General features: G+C 40.3%; 1 protein-coding gene across 1 annotated transcript in view; it reads right to left on the reverse strand.

Moving 5' to 3' along the window:
* Positions 1 to 23,007, reverse strand: part of ADAMTS18 (ADAM metallopeptidase with thrombospondin type 1 motif 18) — a 103,370-nt gene that overhangs the window by 21,923 nt on the left and 58,440 nt on the right. The window contains exons 12-16 of the mRNA XM_035118770.3: positions 22,439 to 22,587; positions 15,823 to 15,995; positions 14,489 to 14,619; positions 13,905 to 14,028; positions 12,716 to 12,960 (exon numbers count right to left, since the gene is read on the reverse strand). Of these exons, the coding sequence (XP_034974661.3) occupies positions 12,716 to 12,960; positions 13,905 to 14,028; positions 14,489 to 14,619; positions 15,823 to 15,995; positions 22,439 to 22,587 (822 nt within the window). The remainder of the gene's footprint in view (positions 1 to 12,715; positions 12,961 to 13,904; positions 14,029 to 14,488; positions 14,620 to 15,822; positions 15,996 to 22,438; positions 22,588 to 23,007) is intronic.

The raw sequence follows: 23,007 nt of genomic DNA on the forward strand, positions 1-23,007 counted from the left end.
ATGTAGCCCAAGGATAGCCAATGTGGTGTCCTCCATACACTGAACTGCCAGTTCTAATCAGCCCCAGCTGAAATTCCCAATGGAGAGAGACAGTGGCTGTTTAGTAGACAATACTGAGCTATGTGGACCAATAGTCTGACTCAGTATAAGTCAGGGCCCTGTGTTAGGAACACAGAAAGATGCATTATACGCCAAGTTGGTCTAAAGCACATGCCCCACCACTGAGCTACAGCCCTTCCTTGTGTATTCCCTAGGTGTTATTATATATCTGTGGAGGCTCCACATGCATTTTGGAATCTTGGGTAACTTCTCCATTTTAATAAAGCCTGAAGGGTATTGTGGTGGCTTGCCAATATCAACCCAGTCCTGCTTGGATTAAATCTATGAATGGATACGGAATCTAAATTGGAGCAGGTGTGGAGAAAGGCTTATGAAAAATCAGCAATAAAGGTTACATTAAAAAAAAACACCCAAGAACATACAATTAATATTTTTCAAGGCAGAGAAGTGGATATTAGATCTTCAGAAAATGTACACCTAGGGGAATAGGTAAAGGAATGGGGTATGATAGTGAAAACAGTAAAACAAATTTGCATATTCAGTCCATTAACACCGAACATGTAACCGAACATGTAAAAGATCTGGGTAGCTCACTATTATTTACTGTTGTTATAGAAAAGTGTGCCTGTTGTGAGGAGGGAGAGGAGGCAGAGAAAAGGATGATATATTTTCCAGTCCCATTAGCCAGATTCTATTTCAGTCCACAAATTCTGGTAGAGATCCAAACCGGAAATATATGGCTTAGTCCAGATATATATATATATATATATATATATATATCCAGAAAAACTAATAGCTTGGCTCTCTGCTTTATTGCAAGACCCAGGGTTGAGGAAACACCTAATACCAGGCAAATGTAAAATAATGTATGAGATTTTATGGAGACCAGGGGTATAATCAGCCTCCCTTTTGCACCACCCACCCAGACAGACAGCAAGCACATGCGCATTGTGCACATGTGCAAGAGAGAGAGAGAGAAGAAATTATAAGAAGTTGCAATGATACATAGATACTATCATCACAGAATTGGAAGGGATCTCAGACCTAATGCAATCCTCCATGCAGAACCTGCAATGCAGGATGCAATTACAGCATCCCTGACAGATGGCTGTTCAAATTCTGCTTAAATATCTCCAGTAAAGGAGAGCTCACCACCTCCTGAGGCAGACAGTTGTTCAACAGTTCTTATTATTAGAAAGTTTCTCCTAATGTTTAGCTGAGATATGCTTCCCTGAAATTTCCAGCTACTGGTTCTAGTCCTGCTCTTTAAAACAAGCAGAACATGCCTACTCCATTGTCTGTGTGAGCGTCCTTCTGATATTTGAATATCATTATCACACCCCTCCTTATTCTTCTCTTCTCCAAGCTAAATGTACCCAATTCTTTCAACCATTTCTCAATGGACAGGGTTGTCTTAAGCCTATCTGGCGCCCTGGCACCGTGGTGCGAAGATCCCTCCGGCGCACCCCCACCCCGCTTCCCAGTGCCCGCCGTGCGGCCCGGCGCCCTGGCACCCTGCACCACCCAGCCTTCCCCTGTCAATGGACTTGGTTTACAGACCACTGACCATCCCAGTCACCCTCTTCTGGACACCACTCCATTTGGTCAATGTCTTCCTGAGTCTATTACCAACTGTGCATCCTTCCTTCATCCTCATACCTTTGGATCATCTTTCCTTAGCTTTCCTACCCATCCACTATCTCTTCCCAGTCCTCAGCCATCCCATCCAAGCCGACAACTTTCATTTCCCTCACAGAACTAGATAGCAAACTGTTTGCTCCTCTGAGTAACTGAACATTTCCTGCCACCAAACTACCTCAGCTAATCAGCAAGAAAGAATTCACTGCCACTAGTGGAATACAATTACACTCCTTTTAAAAGTAAGGCATATATCTAGTGTGAATGTGCTATGAACCAAATACTGTAGCAAATCCGGCATAAACTTAAACTGAGTGTGGGAACCCTGAGGTTTGCAAGAAAAGTGTACATTTTGGAGAGGAGCCCTACCTACACACAAGCACATGACCATAACCAAGAACGGCTACAGAAATAGGTGGCATATGTCCCTTCCATACAAAATTAATGTATATTACATGTCCCCTACTGGTTTCTGCAATATCTCTGGTAACAGGCAAGTGCTACACTTGATCAGGGCTGATTTCAACTAATGGCATGCTCTTAAGCCACAATCTTACAGCCAGGGCCGTCTTGAGCAGATCGCGCGCCATGTTGCTGAGGGGCGGAGATCGCTCCGCCGCCCGCCCCGCCCTCGCAGGGCGCAATTGGTTTCCACGCGGCTTTGCCGCGCGGCGCCCTCCTTGCCAGGCCGGCGCCCAGCTTGCCAGCCCCCCGCCGTGGTGCACTACGCCACCGGGGGTCTATGTAAAGCCGGCCTTTTTACAGCCATGTTTGTTAGGGCTGTTGAGTGTGAGATCCTGACAACATCTGGAGGGCCACGGGATCCCCATTTCTGATATATACAGTGGATCAAGCACTGCATAGCTGCAGAGTAAATAGTCTAATCTTACAATACCATATAATATTTATTTAAGGATACTGTTTATTTTCCATTATCAAGGCAGAGCTATTCTCAGCTTGTCATCTTCCAAAGTGACAAGAACTTGTAGAATGTAAAACATTATCTCTTCCTAGAATACTGTCAAGCATTCACTTAGAAAGCTTTTCCATGGGAATCCAATATCTGAAGTCAATGAGCAGCAGCATATTATTAAAACTACAAATTTGGAAAGACCTCCAGTGCTTCAGTCTACTTAACTGGACACATTCCAGAGACTTCCCTGCCAATTGGCATTTGCTCCCAAATTTACAGCTGGCAAACAACCTCCTTAAACATTTCCAGGTCTTCCACAGAACTGTTTAATGTCTACCTTTAACACACCAACCACCTGACTTCAGACACAACACTCAGCAGCTTTGACCGCAAGGCACAGAGTTATAAAATTTACAACTTTGTACGTTGAAAAAAACCACAGGCTCAATGGCTAATACCTGCCAGAACTATTCGGAAGAGCAAAACTTTTGCTTAGGGCATTAAAAAAATTGAAACAATGGGCAAATTGAACTCTCTTGCACAAACAGCCCTTTTCTTTTCCTGTTAATTTTTATTTCAAAGTAAAAACAATAAATATTCTTAAGCAGCTGTGCATCTATTTTTCTGTCTTGGTTTTCCTTCCTTCCCTTGGCTATTACTGATGTGTAAATGACTATGTACATTTGTGGATCACTGAAGCAATTCCTTGTAAATGTACATCAACACTTCCTTTAGGGGAGAACTTCCTAGGGAGATTTTAGGCTGTAAACATGCATCTAGCAATTACTGTAGTACTAACTTGCAATTGATTGCCTTGAATTATATTCAAGGTGCTGCCCAGGACTCCTCCTGCCGTGAGTGCCTACAGGCCCTGTCCCTGCCTCTCTCCACCTGGCCCAGGGCGGGGCCTGTGGGGCCTCATAAGGACTGCTGCTGCTGCTGCTCTGCTGTTGGGGCTGCCCAGGACTCCTCCTGTTGTGAGTGCCTACAGGCCCTGTCCCTGCCTCTCTCCATCTGGCCCAGGGCCTCATAAGGACTGCTGCTACTGCTCTGCTGCTGGTGCTGCTCAGGGGAACTTAAAACAGCACAGAGTTCTTTTTAAAATGTTCTTTTTTAAATTTATGTTTTTTGGGGGGGGGTGATAGGTGGAAGTGACTTTTGTCGGGTTTGGGATTTTGTTTAATTTTGGTATATTTGTAATTTTTTTACTGGTTTTGGTTTTTATTGTTTTATTTTGGTTTTTTGTTTTTGGTTTTGTTCTGTTTTTTTGCTGCTTTTTTAAATAGAGGTTTTTATCTTGTTTTTAAGGGGAGGGGTCAGGGCCAACAAAATGGCTAAGGCAGATTCCACGGGGGGGGGGGGATGCACTGGGGCCTCAGTGGTCACAGGTAGGAGGAGGAGTTACGCTAAGACCAGACCATGTCATTACCGAGGAGGCAGGTTTAGTCGTTGTTTGACCCGCACTGTCGCACGGCCTCCCATCAGAGGTCAAGGAGATAAACAACTACCTGATATTTAGAAAACACCTAAAAGCAGCCCTGTTTAGGGAAGTTTTTAATCTGTGATATTTTAATGTATTTTAATCTTTGTTGGAAGCCGCCCAGATGGGCGGGGTATAAATAATAAATAATAATAAAATAATAATAATAATCAATGGATGTTTTAAAGATTTGCTGAGCCAGCAAATGTGGAATGGCATGTAAAAGGTAAAGGTAAAGGTAAAGGACCCCTGGACGGTTAACAGTTTTTTTCCTGCAAATTCAGACCACAGGCTTTGACAACTGGCACTCATCTCGCTTTCAGGCCAAGGGAGCTGGTGTTTGTCCACAGACAGCTTTCTGGGTCATGTGGCCAGCATAACTAAACCAATTCTGATGCAACAAACACTGTGACAGAAACCAGAGTGCACAGAAATACCATTTACCTTCCCGTCACAGTGGTACCTATTTATCTACTAGTACTGGTGTGCTTTTGAACTGCTAGGTTGGCAGGAGCTGGGACAGAAAAATAGGAGCTCACCCCATTGCAGGGATTCGAACTGCCGACCTTCTGATTGGCAAGCCCAAGAGGCTCAGTGGTTTAGACCACAGCACCACCCGCATCATGTACCAACTATGGTATTTAGGTCTATAAAGTAACACTGTGGTTATAGATTCATAAAGTAGAATCATAAAGTTGGAAGGGATATCAAAAGTCATGGAAGAGGCTGGGAACAAACTAAAATTAGTTGCTACTGCCTATCATTGACTCTGGCTCCATCTACTGCTGGCCATCTTGCCTTTTGCTTTAACCAGTACCAGTGAGCACCAGCCACTAATATTTAATACAGGAAGTCTAATGCTACAGTATCCTGATAGGTGGCTATCCAGCCTCTACTTATCATCCTCTAATGAAGGAGAGTACAGTGGTACTTCTACTTACGAATTTAATGCATTTCGAACACACATTCGTAAGTCGGAAAAAAATGTAAGTTGAATCCCATAGGAATGCATTGGGAGAAAAAATTCGTAAGTAGAAAAAATCCTATCTAAACCGCATCCAAGATGGCGGACGGAGCTCCATTCGTAAGTAGAAACATTCGTAAGTAGAGTTATTCGTAAGTAGAGGTACCACTGTAAATCACCTCCTGAGCCAATCTGCTCCACTGTCAAACACTTCATACAAGCAGGATGTTCCTCATTATGTTTAATCTAAATCCCTTTCCTTATAATGTGGAACTATTGATTTGGATCCTACCCTTTGGTTGGAGATGGCAATCAGATCACCTCTTCTGCAGATTTTTAGAAGACATCTGAAGGCAGCTCTGTTTTTTTTTTTATGTTTTAAAATTCATCTTTATTAAGTTTCAAAAAGCATAACAAGTTAAAATCATAAAATCATACACAATCATACAATCATACACTTATTCCCAATCAAAGAAAAACAAACAGAAAAAGAAAAAAGAAAAAAAATAAAGAAAAAGGATAAAAGAGTTACCTTCCGAGTCATTTCCCACCGCTTGTCTTCTAAATATATTTTAAAAATTGTGTTCCTTCATTTATCATGTCTATCTTAATTTCGATTAATTTTGTTTTATCACACTAACATTTTCCAGATTCTAATTTTCCTCATGACTATCTAATTTAAACAGATCATCAACTCTGTTTTAACACCATTTCTTTTAAAATATTCCTCTACCACTCCCCATTCCAATTTAGATTTCTGCTTAGAAGTATTCCGAATTGCTGCCGTCATTCTTTCTAGATTCATAAATTCAATCAATTTTAATTGCCATTCTTGGATTGTGGGTAGATCTTCCTTCCTCCATTTCCTAGCTATCACTAGTCTCGCTGCCACGCTCGCATACAAAAAAATATTTCTTTTGTTCTCAGGAATATTTTCTGGGATAATGCTCAATAATAAATACTCTGGTTTTTTTCTAAAAGTCAACCTCAACATTTTTTTCATTTCTTCATAGATTTCGTCCCACCATTTATATATTTTTCCACAGGCCCACCAACAATGAAAAAAATTTCCTCCTTTCTCGCCGCATTTCCAACAATTATCTAAATCATTCCTATATATTTTGGCCAATTTACTGGGAGTCAAATGCCATCTATAAATGAGTTTTAAGATATTTTCTTTTATATTCATACTAGCCGTGAATCGCATTGAAACCTTCCATATACTCTCCCATTGTGCTGCATAGATCGGCCTCCCTAAATCTTGTGCCCACTTTATCATTACCTCCTTAACTACTTCATCTTTTAATTCCCATTCTAACAAGAATTTATATATTTTTGATAATGGCTTTTCCTTATTTTCTATTAATAATTCTTGTAATTTTGACTTTCCAATAGTAAATCCTATTTTTTTATGTTCCTGAAAAAGGCTTTGAATCTGTACGTACTGCAACCAACTGTTGCAGTACTGCTTGATCTCTTCATATGGTTTTAGTTTCCATTGTCCCTCTTCACTCACCAAAACCTCTTGGTACGTCAACCATCTTCCTTTTTTCCACCTTCTCCCTAGGGCTGTCATCTCGAAGGGCGAGGCCCACCATGGTATCTTCGGTTCCATTAGATTTTTAAATTCTTTCCAAATCTTAAATATTGATTTTTTGATCACATGATTACTAAATTGTTTATTTTTCCCTTTCTCTATTTCTAATAAATATGTATGCCATCCCCCAACGTTTCTAAATCCTTCCACCTCTAGTAACTCTTCATCTTCTAATATTAACCAATCTTTAAGCCAGCACATACACGATGATGCATAATAGAGTCTCAAATCTGGTACCCCCCACCCCCCTCTACTTTTAACATCCGTAAGTAATCTGTACTGGATCCTTGGTTTCTTGTCCAACCATATAAATTTACTTAAATCTCTCCTCCATTCTTCAAAAATCTTTCTCTCCCCCAATATAGGCAACATTTGAAATAAAAATAAAATTTTTGGTAAAATTGCCATCTTTATTGTTGCTATCCTACCTGAGAGAGAGAGATTTAAGCCCCTCCATCTCTCCATATCTTTCTTTATTTCCCTCCATAATTTTCCATAATTATTTTCATATAAATCTATATTATTAATACTAATTATGATACCCAAATATTTAAATTTATTCACAATTTCCCAATTTGAAATTTGTTGCAATTTGCTTTTGTCCAATTGTCCCACATTTTTCAACATCATTTTTGTCTTTTTTTCATTAATTTTTAATCCTGATATTTCTTCAAAAGAATTTAATATCTCCTCTAATTTTTTGATTGAAATCTCTGGTTCTTCTAACATTACAATCATATCGTCCGCAAAAGCTTTTATCTTCAAATTTTTATCTTTCACTCTGATTCCTTCAATTTCCTCCTCCTTCTTAATATCCACTATTAAAAATTCTATTGATATTATAAATAACAACGGGGATAGAGGGCAGCCCTGTCTTGTTCCCCTCTTTATTGCGAAATCCTCTAATACCTCTCCATTCAATATTAACTTAGCCGTTTGATTATTATATATTGAATTAATTCCTCTCATAAATTTATCATCTATTCCAATTTCTTTTAATGATCTTTTCATAAATTTCCAAGATAGAGAGTCAAAGGCTTTTTCTATATCTAAAAAGACAAAGGCTGCCCTCTTCCCCGGAGACCAATCCAAATATTCCAATAGATCCAGTACCACTCTCACATTTTTTGCCAATTTTCTTCCCGGTAAAAATCCTTGTTGGTCTTGCCCTATAATCCTAATTAATATTTTTTTCAATCTAGCCGCTCTGTTTAGGGATGCTTTTAATGTTTAATTGGTTATTTTATTTTATCTTTCTGTTGGCTGGGGAAACCAACGGGGTATAAATAATAATAATAATAATAATAATAATAATAATAATAATAATAATAATAATAATAATATGTTGTTGTTGTTGTTGTTGTTGTTATTAACCTCTTTCAACCATTTATCATAGGATTTTGCTTCTAGAGAAATCACCGTCTTGGTCACCCTCTTCTGGACACTGATCCAGAAGCTACACTCTGGAGCAGCAGAAAGAGAGTGTGTGTATGTATCAGCTCCTTCCTAGAAGGAGGATAAGGCTGTCAATGACTACTAGCCCTGATGGGCTGCACTAGTGAAAATCCATTATGAAACCAGAGTGCTACAAATGGATCTCGTCCACAGTGGAAAATGCAGACTTCTTGCAGAGGGACTTTTCAGAATGACTGTGGAACACACTCAAATAAACTTTAGGGTGGGCAACTCCGACTTGCATGTACTGAGAAAAATCTTGAAATCGAAGACAGGGAGGTTTTATGTGCCTTGCTATTTCTAGAGGGCATTTAGAAAGCAAATCTTAAAAGTGACATGAAAAATGGAGAGTTCACACAAGCCCACTGAGGGCATTGACAGGAAAAGGTAGCCTTTGAAAGGTCCTCCTATGATCTCATTTCTTCTTCAGCTGGCTTATATTTGTCATGGTATATATTTCTCGCTCCCTCTTCTTTTGTAAACATCATGTGCAAACGGCACCCATTTAAAGGATAGAGCCCATCTAATCTTTTTCACTTAAGCAGAACCCTTTTATCCCTTACATTGAATTTACATCTGTATCTCATAAGCCAGGCTTTGCTTTGTCCAACACACACTTTCTTTAGGGGAAATCAGAGCTAAATTATCTAGTAGCTAATAATAAAAGCAAGGCTTTCAAACTCCAAGCTGGCTTTCACCCAGTGACTGCTAGCCTAAATTATCAGCAAAATCTTTCCACCTGGCTTCCTTTTTTCATTTTCCCATCACCAAAGAGGGGAAGAAATGATTTATCGATTTTAATTAGACATCTCTTTCCTGCATTGATAGTAGGTTCCTTTTTGCCTTGTCTCTTTTCTCTCTCCACCCTGACACCTTTGCTTCTTGTGAATGATTGCCACTTTGTTTAATGTCCCATCCCTCTCTTACATGTTGCAGTGGAGATAAACTTATCCAATTCTATGACAGTTTGGTAATTCCCTCATTCAATATGAGACAGTTTTGTTGAAAGCTGCAATATTCCCATTTATATTGTGATCTTCTTTTTTTTACCCAAACCTTCTTAAAGTTTTCACACATGGCAGACCATTTCAAAAGATGGAAGCAGGTGGTTTTGTTATCAGATTAATGTTATTACTGATTGTTGACAGAGTGCCTGGAGAAACCGATATAGGTCATTCTACCGTGTTTCTCATATTATAAGACATGTCTTATATTTATTTTTTCCTCAAAAAAACACACTATGGCTTATTTTCAAGGGATGTCTTATTTTTTTCCTCCTCCTCCTGCCGCAGCCGGCATTGCTGCTGCGCCTATCACTATGTCTTATTTTCGGGGTATGGCTTATATTCATTGAATGCTTAAAAATCCTGCTATGGCTTATTTTATGGGTATGTCTTAAAATATGAGAAACAGGGTATCAGACTTGAAATCTGAGGTTGAAACTATACATTAAGCCTGGGACTCTTTGCTCAGCATTTGATTTTATTTATAATCCAAATCAGCCAGGAGCAAGCTTCCTCTGAGTGGAAGCAAAGCAAATTGGGAGATTTGCCCTATTTCCCCTCCTAGTATTGTTTAGCTCAAAAACAGGGATGGGCCTATCAGTCTATTTCTGTTCCATGTCAACTTTACAAATGTTCAGTCCCAAGTCTGTTCCATCCCATTTTCTGGAGACTTTTTTTAAAAAAATAAAGACACACACATTTAAATTACACATATTTTTCTACACACTATTCTCTACAATAGGCACTTTGTGCACATTTTGCATGAATTTCACCCTTAAAATAAATATGTAACTTTGCATGCTTTCCCATGCATTCTGCCTAAAATATCCATTTGAGTACACATTTTTATATTCATTTTCAAACAAAATTGGTATCACAAAGGTTGGAGATATCTGCAATCCTATTGTTAACTGCATTCTAATCTGCATATTAATCCAGAAACTTTAAATTAGGTTAGTTCACTTTAATGTAAACCGGAGAAAACTCCCCAACTGAAAATCACCCTCCCCGAACTGCTTTTTGCTCCCACAAGGGGAAAGATACTCGGTCTTTACACCTTTACTTAATCACTCTCCGTCTGCCTTTCTCGTAAAGGTAAAGGTAAAGGTAAAGGGACCCCTGACCATTAGGTCCAGTCATGACCGACTGGGGTTGCACGCTCATCTCGCATTATTGGCCGAGGGAGCTGGCGTATAGCTTCCAGGTCATGTGGCCAGCATGACAAAGCCACTTCTGGCGAACCAGAGCAGCACACGGAAACGCCGTTTACCTTCCCGCTGTAGCGGTTCCTATTTATCTACTTGCATTTTGACGTGCAGGAGCTGGGACTGAGCAACGGGAGCTCACCCCGTCACAGGGATTCAAACCGCTGACCTTCTGATCAGCAAGCCCTAGGCTCAGTGGTTTACCCAATCTTCCCTCTGTTCCTTTGGGTTTACAAAACAAAACACATAGATGGAAGATTCACGGAATTCTGTTTGACAAGTAGTTTAGGCCTAAGGGGGGATAGGGAAGAATTTGATTCAGCTCACATTTAAAGGTGAACCTACCTAATTTGCACTTTCTGAAACAACATGTGAAACAAAACACAGCAATCTTTTAAAATTTGCAATTTTCTGAATTTTGCAATGCAGCTCTCTAGCCAAGTAATATGTACAAAAATGCATTTAGTTAAGTAAAGGAGAGCATACACAAATACAGTATATTAGGGTGTGTTTCTTTTGCAAAAATGTGTATATTAGGCACAATTGCATAAGAAATTATATACTAAGAGAAAATCACAGTAAAATGCTGATGAGTTTCATAAGGCCAATGACAGGTAAATGTGGAGAACTGAATATAAGACTGGAGAAAATGAGAAGCAGAGAAATTGAAAGCGACAGATTTGCTCATCTCTAAATACATAATCCACACACATAGAATTTGAAAATTGGAGAACAGAAAATTGAACCCAAAAATGAATCCATGCTCAAACCTAAGATTGATCATGGCTTCATTGTCTTTCTAAAGTTTTAAGGCTAAGTTACAGTGCAAGCAATGATGAACCAGGAATGGGGTCTTCTTTGTCAAAAGCCAATCCACCTCCCATCTAAGTCTTTAAATAAGTTTTATAAATTGAAACCAGATGACCTTAAATTACCCTTGCTGGAATTTCAACAAAACATGTTAGTGTTAAACGTTTTAAAAAAAATCTGCATGTCTCCACTCAAGGCAACTCATCTACATTACCAAAACCATGTGCTAAAAGCTGACATTGATTTGCAATGCCAGGTGGTCATATGTCTGCCATTTTGGTCTATTTTCCACCATCCAGTCAGAATCTGACTATTTTTGCAGGATTAAGTTTGGAATCCACTAGAGAGATGCTATTTTTAGTTGTACAGTACAGTCATACATTGGGTTACAGATGCTTCAGGTTGCGTCATTTCAGGTTGCGTCCCGCGCCGAACCCAGAACGGGTTACTTCCGGGTTTCGGCGCTCGCGCATGCGGAGAGACACTAAATCACGCTTTGTGCATGTGCAGAAGTGCTGAATCACAACCTGCACGTGCGCAGCCGTGGCGTGGTGCTGTGCTGCGGGTTGCGAATGCTGCGGGTTGCGGAAGGCCTCCCGCACGGATCACGTTCGCAACCTGAGTGTCCACTGTATCTGTTTTTATAGGCTCTGTAAATTCACAAACAGCAACCTATACATAATGCATTCTTTTGACATCAAGAAGCATTCCAAAATGACTCCCCATGTTCTGCCTACTTTTGTTTCTCATCCACGTACTTATTTTGCTAGTAGTAGCAAGAGGAGGAAGAGGAAGAGGAAGAGGAAGAGGAGGAGGAGGAGGAGGAGGAGGAGGAGGAAGAAGAAGAAGAAGAAGAAGAAGAAGAAGAAGAAGAAGAAGAAGAAGAAGAAGAAGAAGCTGTAGTAGTAGCAGCTGTAATCACCATCACCACTGAATACAGTTAAACTTCCAAGTTAAGATGCACAGGGTTGTACCTTTTGCGTTGAAAGTATTTCATGTCAATTATTTTAAAAGATTGCTGTGTTTTGTTTCACATATTGTTTCAGATATGTTTCCATGTGCTGCTCTGGTTCACCAGAAGCGGCTTTGTCATGCTGGCTACATGACCTGGAAGCTGTATGCCAGCTGCCTCGGCCAATAACGCGAGATGAGCGCCACAACCCCAGAGTCGGTCACAACTAGACCTAATGGTCAGGGGTCCCTTTACCTTTTAATCTTTCAAACAGCTATCAGAACATCTTCAGCATCAATATGAAATGCAGGAAAAGTGAATGCTGGCCTTCAGGCTGTCACATGATCCCCCCCCTCGAGCATCTGAAGTTACCCAAGTCTTTAGGCAATGGAGGAATGAGGGCAAACACCCCCACCCCTCACCCTGGCTGACAGGAACGATATTCTCTAGAACACCCAAGACAATATGTCTCATACCTCTGTAAACCATGCTTTAAAACCTTCCAGCATGACTATGCTTACAATCCTAAATAGGAACATGACTTCCTGTTCTTTTGTGCGATTTAACCTGTTGGACAGATGCTGCACCAAGCTCAGTTTGTCTGCATCAAGAAAAGAATGAGGAGAAGAAAGCTTACCTCAAATATGAGTGTCTCATTAGTTGGCCCACTTGCAGAAAGCCTCTCTGGATGGCTAAACGAGCGCTGATACTCAAACATGGTCCCAGCAAAATAGAATTTCCCAGGCCAATCAATTGTCCAGTCTTTTGTTAGGTAATACCTTTTGCTCAAGTTGCGCACTGCAAGGTAGCTGCTAGACATCTGCACTTCCTGGATTTCAATGCTGCGGGCTCCTGCTGGAATCGTAACAATTGGGTAATAATCTAAAAGTTGGAGAAAATGTAGGATTTCATTCCAGTTGTAATGTAGGATTTCATTCCAGTCGTAAAAGCATTTCCTTTTAATCAAACCAGAATATCACAGGCTTTTTTCTGTTGTAAAAGGTAAGACTATTATCCACAGATCATGGACCTTATCAGTTCTGCTCTAGGCAGGCAATAATTTCTGGTAATACAGAACCCCACTTACAATTTTCTGGCTACAATATGGCCATAGACAGGCAAGGCTTTGGGAATACAAGCAAGAACCAGAGCAAAATTTCCTTTGGGCAGGTTCTTGTAGTGCTGGCTGAAGGTGTCCATATGGTCCATATGGATGCCCAGCACACATCTCACAGGGGGCATTAATTGAGAAGGTTGCCAGCACGCTAATAAAATTGGTGTTTATTATGTTATTAGTATATTGCAATTGTCATGGCCTTTGGCTAACACAATAAACTTGTTTAGTTGAATCATAAAATGAGCAGTGATATCCTTTGGACACCACAGACCATGCAGATGCAGGCCTCGATCCACCTAGCAAGAGTGGAAGAGAAAACTTTCTGACCCAGTTTTAAGGGAAGAAAGGGGGGGAAGGGGGTCAATCATCCAAAATGACTAAGGTCCGACCATGTAAATTTTCAGGGCTCTTTGTATGTGTAGAGTTGCCATGGCCTCTCTGTGGGATGAGATGGGCCTGGGCAAAAGGTTGGTAGGATGATCTACTGTTATCTGTGGAAGGGTGAGTTTACCTGTGGAACAAAGAAAGGGTCCATTTTTAAGACAACTCTATCTCTGTGGAAGGTACAGATTTGCTGCCACATACACCTCTAACTTTTATCTCATATTTTATCTCATCTCAGTTTTGCACATCGGGAATCCTGAACTACGAGAAATCACAGTGCAGAGGAAGATATACCACAAAGTCCTAGCTCAATGGGTTTTCTTACCATTAGTTCTATGTTGGGTCAAATAATGGCCAGAGAAGAACTTGCATGTTGAATTATCTCCTTTGCAAACTCCGCATGCATCCAAAACAGCTTTAGATCCAAGCTGACGGTCGCACCCAACTTGCTGCAACAAAGAAAACATGAGTGAAAGACTAAAAGGGTACATTAGACTGTTAGGGTACTCCCCCCCCCAGCTTGCAAAGTTCATTTTTAAAAGGAACAAGTTCTAGTTCTAATTCAACATGTCCAAAAAGGAATTAATTTCAGCACCTTTAAGCTACAGCTCCCAAAATTCTTTGGAGAAAACTATGAGTGTTTAAAGTGGTATCACATCATGTTAAATGTATATGCAGAAAAGGCCTCAGTTCCATTGGTTCATACAGTCCAGTATGCCACTTGGCTAAAACTACCTAAGTTTCAGACAAATATGGTTTTCCATTGCCTGCTACCAACATACTCTTTTTTAAAACTGGGGGTGCCAGGGATTGAAGCTGGGACCTTGTGCATGCAAAACATTTGCTCTACCACCGAGCTGTAAAAAAGCAAAGTGGCAAAAAAACCAAAACCTTTTAGCTTAGCCTTACTTCACAAATCCCATCAATGCACACATCATCTCTGTTCATGGAGCAAGGGGTTCCATCTTTCACTCGGTTGGACATTGCGAAGAAAAAGTCAAAGTCTTCTGCAGTGCAGTATAGTTTGCAGCGATCTTCCTCTGAAAAGACATTAAAAGGGCAAATTATGGAGTAAAATAATTAAACAGTGTTGCCATTCCATCCTGGAGACGGATGATAGTGCAAGGAATAAAATGAACATAGGTAGCAAGAACATTTGTGTAAATAATCATACGGTTTCTGAATGGCCCAGCAAATTGGAACATAACTTACCACCTGGCCACACCAGCACACACACACACACACACCCCAATTCAAAATCAGGGACAGGCAGGCTGGAGGTGGATTTGTGATTGTTACCATTCATTATTTTATCAGTATTAGATTTATATTGCTTCCACCCTTCCTCCAATGTAGCATTCATTGGTCTGCTTTTTGCTATGTTATCCTTACAACAGCCCTGAGGGTTATGTTAGGCTGAGAGAGAATGACTGGTCCGAGATCACACAGTAAACTTCATGGCTGAGTAGTGATTTTAAAACTGATCACCCAGGTCTTAGTCCACTAAATATCCCTCAAAGTTCATGGACACTTTCCAGCCAGGAAAAACACCTAAGGGTGCAAAGCTGGGCTAGTGAGGGGGGTGGCCAGGGGGGTGGCCAGGGGGGTGGCTGTGTGACTAGGGAGGAAGTGTGGCCTGGGGAGAGTCCTGAGAGGCAGATAGAGGCCTAAAGCACACTACCTCTGCTGTTGGATAACACAATATAATTATCCTCCATATTCCTGCTGGGAAAACTGAAGCTGAAATGGAGTGGTTCCCTAGAACCACCTTGTGGGGTCATGGCAGAGGTGAGATTCAAACTAGGGATTTCCTGATTTGCAGCTTTGGTTTGTATCTAACTAAATGCTACCTAGTGTTGACCCATGGAAATTAATGAACTTAAGCTATTGATGTCCATTTACTTCAAGGGGCTGCTTTGATTATGACTAGCATTAGCTGCAACTCTCAGTCTCTCAGCCACTACATTACAACCATTCTCCTCCAGCTACATCTCTCTTTATGGACTGTCAGATTAAGTAAATCTTTAAATGCCTGAACTTTTCATAAACAATATTTCTCTGTGTTGCTGTCAACAGCTTATACTGCTGCCGCTGTTGTTATTAAGGATTTTATTGTCGATTATCTCTATAATTTGTTGAAAAGTGTCTTGAGGGTCTGTTATGATGGCAAGGCAGGGTATTAGAATTTTGAATGAATAATGCAAGACATATCAGAAACTGGTTGCATGCTGTTCCTGGCTTACCTTCCACTTTCATGTAGGGCTTCCACTTATAGTACCATCCACGAAAAGGTTTGCTGTTATATTCAGCACACTGTTGGGCACGGAAGTCAGGGCTACTAGACATGCATGGTTGAACATTGCAAAGTTGATAAATGCGACTTGAGCTCTGACAGAATTTGCCACCGTACTGAGGCCTATGGAGAAAGAAAAACCGTTTTGCAAGGCCAAACACAGAGCAGATGATCAACTCTCAAATGCATATCATTACTGTGGTAATTTGGTTTGCATATGTCTTGGTTTGCATACATTTTGGATTACAAACATGTCAAACCCGGAAGTGCGTGTCCCGGTTTGCACACCTTTTTTTGGATTACAACCTATTATTATTATTATTATTATTATTATTATTATTACGAACAATTTTTTTTGGAGGCCCCATTGGCGAAAGTGCGCCTTGGGTTACAACCTGTTTTGGTTTACAAATGGACCTCCGGAACGGATTATGGTTGTAAACCAAGGTACCACTGTATATCTACTTCAATTGTAATCAACATCAAAATAAAAATTCTAATCCAAGAAGCTTTGTTTCAGATCCTGTGTTTTGCTTCATTAATCAAAACAATGAGCTCAGAACATGCCATCCGGCAAGAACCAATATATGTTCAAGAAAATGATTTGTTACCTGGTAGGTCATTGCATCCTGAATAAAATCAGGAAATGCTCTCTTGTTTTGGATCAACTTATTTTTTATGTGCAGGATGTAAGAACACAAGAGAAGTCTGCTGGATCAGACCAATGGCCCATCTGGTCCAGCAACCTGTTCTCAAAGTGGCCAAAAGCATTCTCATCCCACTTACATAGCTGCCAAGTTATCCCTTTTTAAAGGGATTTTCCCTTATGCTGAATAGGCTTCCTCGCGAGAAAAGGGAAAACTTGGCAGCTATGCACTTATGGCTCCCAGCAACTGGTATTCAGAAGCAATCCTACCTCCAACTGTGGAGGCAGAGCATAGCCATCATGCCTAGTACTGTAGCCATGAATAGCATAATAGTCATCAATAGCCCTCTCCTCCATGAATTTGTCTAATCCTCTTTTAAAGCCATCAAGGTTGCTGGCCATCACTGCCTCCTATGGGTTCCAAAATTTAGCTATGCACTCCATGAAAAAGTACTTCCTTTTATCCCTTCAATGGATGTCAGCATGTGAACATAGTTTCCTAATCCAGTCAATCACTGAACATTTATTTATTATTTTACATTTAAATAGCTTTGGGAGGAGGAGCCTCTTTTATCTATGGTTTCAACCACACATTACCAGAATTTGTTTGCTGGTAGGGCAGAGTCACTATGCTAGCCTCCTGGCTTGTTGGACACCTTAGCTTACTGGGGGAGTCAGGGACAAGTGTGTGGGGAGACCAGCATATGTAGCATGCAGCTGTATCTCGAGGGTATCTCAAACACATTACAGCTGTCGGGTGATTGTTACCAAGATCACAATACACAGGGAGGAATGATTTATACCAGGCATCCCCAAACTGCGGCCCTCCAGATGTTTTGGCCTACAACTCCCATGATCCCTAGCTAACAGGACCAGTGGTCGGGGAAGATGGGAATTGTAGTCCAAAACATCTGGAGGGCCAAAGTTTGGGGATGCCTGATTTATACTTTCTCTCTTCAGCTGTAACACTCATACCTCTGAATGTTACTGCAAAGCACACACATGACAACAAGACATAGCTGAAAAAGTAATACATTTTAAAACAAAACAAAACAAAACAGGGTTATTATGTAGCTGTAATTGGCAAGAAATAATTTGGCTCCACTGGTCACTGAACTTCTACACATCATGCAACTTTTCCTTGACTGACCTAAAGAAGGTTCTCCCACGGGTCTGATTATACAATGCATTCATTGAGCAAGCAAGATCAATTTTGTTCCAGTTTTTCCCCCCATTCAAATGTCATCAACCACCCAAGCATGTATTCTAAATAAAACACACGTCATGTAGTCAGCCCTGGGCTAATCTTGGTTGACCTTATACAGGACTCCTTACATTATATTAAATTGCCCTGGTACATGACAGGGAGAAATGTTTCCAAATTAACCCACCATATTTACTCAACAGTGGTGCTCAAATCCCTGTATAGATAGTTACCACTGAATGTTAAGTCAGTTACATACTACAGAACAGAGGCCCTATTTTGAGGTATTAGAAATACATATCTCTTAATATCCTACTCAGTTGAATCCATCATGGGGGTAAATTGTTAACATATGTAGGACAGAAATCCAGGTGTGAGATATATATATATATATATATATATATATATATATATATATATATATATACACACACACACACACACACACACACACACACACACACACACACACACATACATCCTCTGCTCAGACTCAGCATTCTAGTTCTTGTATTACTACAAAACAAGCTGGAACATGTTTCCATGGTTTGTGTGCCTTGAAAGCTAGAATTCTGATTCAGAATATCCTCTTGCAACCACTGGCAATTGATTAACATCGGATCTAATTTTTTATTAAATGTGAAGTTCTTGGTTCTGGCCTAAATTATTGCAATCTCCCTCCCCCGATCCCACCCCCCAACAACCTCTTTATGAATCTGAGGCTGTGCAATAGTAAGCGTCTTCATCTTGCAGATTCATCATGTTATATACTGCATATTCATGGTCCAGTGCCCATTTGATCAGATTCAAGTGGGTCCTAGTAATCTTTATGCCACAATAAATCTGTTAAAACTTTATGGTGCAATAAATATGCAAACCTTTAAGATGTCACCAGACTGTCTTGCTTTTATTACAACCTGCTCACATTCTGAAGTCAGAAACATTTTTTTTTTGGAATTTGGAATTATCAGTGTGGCATAATGTTTAGAGTCAAGGGTGCTAACTTGAATAAAATATGGTGGAGGGGAAAGGTAAGCCCCACCTCACATAATCGAACGCAAGATACAGCACATAGCTATCAACTTTTGGTGGCCCCCTCAAATATTTTATTGGGTGTGTGCGTGTGTTTGTGTGAAGGGATCTCGGCCCTTAGGAGTTGGCTCCTATGGTTACCTCCAGGTTCACAATCAGTAAATCTATGAATACCAGTTGATGGTGTGAGGAGGGAGAGCGACATTGGGGGGAGCCTATCGCTTCCCTGTGTTGCCTTGCTTGAGGACTCACTAGAAGCTTGTGTTTGGATTCTGTGTGAAACAAGATGCTAGACTAGATGGGCCTTCAGTTTCACCCACTAGGCCTCTGCTTACATTCTTATGGTCTATTAAAGTCACACCTCTTCAAAGTAAGCACGGTCATGCCTGGGCTATTAAAGCTCTATATTTTCTGTATAGAGTCAAAGGTTTATGGAATTCCATGCTTGCACCATCCCTCCAGTATTAGACTAATTACTGTTTTTAGTTGTACACTCCAATTTCATTTGCAGCCCTCCTGATCACTCATCAAGCTACAGCATGCAGCAAATAAAAAGTACATATGTTGAAGCTATTTTGTTGCTTTGGAAGATTTTTTTTTTAAGTACAAGCACATCTAAAATTGCATTCTAATATTTTTGTGAACAATACACTATTATGCAGCAGGTAAGACTCAATCCCACATATATGAGTTACTATGAACGTTTGTCTCCAGGGCTTTCTTCATGTTCTTTACAGCCAAGCTATTAAATTATGTAATCTATTTCTTTCTCAGAGAAAAATATCTCGATTGTAAAATGTTGTGATGTATGGGAAACAGATCCACAAATTTACACTACAGCAGCTTGTACAAACATAATGATTTTAGCAAATCTGCATAGTTCTGTTGTACTGTGGATGACCTCCAAAGGTGTTTGGTGCAGTAAGGTCGTATCTAATGCCTTGAGATGTTCAGAATACCAGGGCCAATTTTCTTACAAGCTCAACACATTCCATTTATATTGTACATTCTAATGATGATAAAATTGCTGGTTATGCTGGGGGGGGGGCTAGAATCATAACGTCAGACACAAAAGGGTTATGAGACATGGTAGGCTCAGACAACAGCCCCACAATAGGAGCCATGTGGTCACCATGTGGTAGGAATCAATGGAACTAGGATTGTCTGACTGTACATGCAATGAACTCCATAGTATGTACTTATTGGACAAGACAAAAAAAATGAGATTTATTTATTTATTTGGACCTTTTCATACCCCCCTTCATCTGAGATCATAGAGCAGTTTACAATATAGTAACACAAAAAGACGTAATATAATAGCAAACAAAAGCAATACTCCTTTACTCTGCTTACAGTTTAAAGGTCCATAGATTCTTTAATTAGCCAAAGGCCTGAGAGAATAGGAATATTTTTGTCTGCCACCTAAATATAAGTAACAAAGGTGCCAGGTGAGCCTTCCACGAATGCTAATGAATCATTATGGCACAAAAAAGATTAAAAGGTTCCTACCAAGTATATGACAATATTAATTTTCTGCGACCACCATAACTTAATGGAGTGATGATTCTATCTCTCAATGGCATTTTACTTCAGAAGTTTGATGCATTTCGTACTCGTTTTATGATTAGGAGGCTGAGATCCAACAATTCAATATAATACTGAAGTTTGCCAGCAAATATTTAAAGGCTCAAATAATTAAACAAATGAGGAAAAAGAGAAACAAACCATGAAAGGAGGTATGCAGTTACATATGGGAACCCACAATTGTTACATAGCAGTGGCTGAGAAGTAAAAGGGGAGGGGAGGAGAAGGGATAGGGGGCGGGATAAGGGGGGAAATATATATCGGGGATTTAAGTGTATTGAAATAATCACAAATGTCATTTTATTTACATCTTATGTTTTATTTCTGTAATTTGTAAAAAAAAATCAATAAAGCTTTGTTTTTAAAAATTAAAAAAAGGAAAAAATGTAATACTGAAGTTTCATGTCCACCACAAATATTTCCATCAATTCCAATTTGGCTTTTCACAATAATTCCATAGCAGGGGTCCACTGGTCATATAACATATCTATGTATGACCTACATGTGGAGGGAGGAAACCAGATTGAATCCAGTGTCTCCGTCCCCCACACACCATGTTTTGATTGTCTCTGTATGCTCAGAGATCCTGCAAAATGTTTGATCAGTGATCTTGCAGAATGCAGTGTTCTGAACATGTGGCATGTGCTAATGCAGGCTTCCTCAACCTCGGCCCTTCAGGTGTTTTTGGCCTACAACTCCCATGATCCCTAGCTAGCATGACCAGTGGACAGGGATGATGGGAGTTGTAGTCTCAAAACATCTGGAGGGCCCAGGTTGAGGAAGCCTGTGCTAACGTATGTTCACACATTGCATTTAATGACTGTGTAATCTGTGTACTTGTGTACACAAATAGTTGAGCTATACACTCATACTGCTATTCACATGTAACATTCAATGAGGGCACTATGTTCATGTATAGCTGTACAAATCAATGTGAGTATCACTCTTTCACACAGCTATACATACAGCTTGTACCTGTATAAGTGTAATGCCTGAACAAGCTTACAATAAGCAGAGCTCAACAATGGGACAGCAGGGGCGATCTTCCTTCTCTCTATGCCCCACTTGCACATTGTAGGGGATATGTTGTGAGATCTGCCCTACAATCCTAGAGCTAAAGCTAATCAGATCTTAGCTTTATATAATCCTCTATATTGCCTGGCTGCAAGCCTAATTTGAAGAGAAAGCTGAATATGTGTAACATGCAAACAAATAACTAACTAGCCAAAATTAGAGTTGTCTGGACATGCCATAATCCTGGTAGGGTTTACGATCTACTTCTTTCAGCTTTAGCTGAATTATCACTAGAAAGAGGGATCAACCAACATCAGACATTGGAGCAGGTGCTCATACCAGAACCCTCATAATCCAGAAATGAAATGTAATCTACTGCAATCCTCTCCATACATAGCTGACGCAGCATGAGAAATGGCATTCAGTTCTGAATGAAATATGCCAAACACTCAAATCAGTTGAGACTCCACAGTTAAGAATTGTCTTATGAGGCTGTGTTGTTGTTGTTTTATAAAAAAATGAATCACTTGACATTATTCTTTTGCTAAGGAATTGATGTGAAGGAATCTGTGGTCATCCAGATGTCAAGTGTTATAAATGTCTAACCATGTAGAGGGCATGGAGTGAAGAGCACCACCCCCTCCACACCCATTTTCCCGTGTTTACTGGAAAGGTCTGATGGGGGATTCTATGTTTTCAACCTAATACCTTTGGGGAAGGCCATAGCTCAGTGGTAAATCTAACAGGTACGGAAGGACCTCTCTCTGAAACTGGAGAGCCACTGCCAGTCAGTATGGAAATACTGAACTAGAGAGACAAACAGTCTGGGCTTTGTATAAATCAGTTTCCTGTGTTCCTGAGTCTCCCATGGTTGGTGAGACCCTACCCTTCCCTACCCTATGCTCTCTAAATATTTGAACATTCAAAACATTCAAATTTGGTTGAATCCAGCCCATAAACATCATAAAGGGGTGGGTGGGTGTGGGTGTGGGTGTGTAAACTGAACACAAATATTTACTTTGCCACCTATCTTGTTAGGATACAAATAATGATAAAAAATAATACCTTTTCATATCAATGTCTTACTTTGGATTATTGCAGTGTCTCTCTTGGTACGTGACTCCACCCCCACAGGTCCGAGAGCAACTGGACCACTCAGACCACATGGACCACTGGCCATTAACAGGCTTGGGACCATGGTCTCCATATTGTACACATTGACCTCTTCGACACCACTGTAGGAGATAATGTAGAAAACCAATGCTTTGTCAGTATCTATCAGGATGGCTGGGTAAGGTTGAAAAAAGAACCAGTTATAATCAGTTATGAACCACTAGAGTGGAAAGGAAGCTAAGGCAAAGAGTAGGTGGCAAGAAAATGGGGAAACTGGAATTAGTGGCAGAGATCTGAGTGAATGCACCTCCTAATCCCTTCCCAACCATTGTCCTGTCCTACCTTCAAGGTCAACACTGTCCCAGGTGAGCTATAACCAATGGAGGTTGGTTCCTTTGGTAGAATGAGGCATTGTAAACTGGCCTGTGATCCTCAGATGAAGGGCAATATAGAAATTTAAAATAATTGCCCCATCAGCCTCAGTCTGTCCTCAGCCAGCCCTCACCTGCTTCCTTTCTTACAACCAGTCCAGGAGGTGGCTC

Source organism: Zootoca vivipara, chromosome 6 (assembly GCF_965207765.1).
Source record: "Zootoca vivipara chromosome 6, rZooViv2.hap1.1, whole genome shotgun sequence".
Lineage (NCBI taxonomy): Eukaryota > Metazoa > Chordata > Lepidosauria > Squamata > Lacertidae > Zootoca > Zootoca vivipara.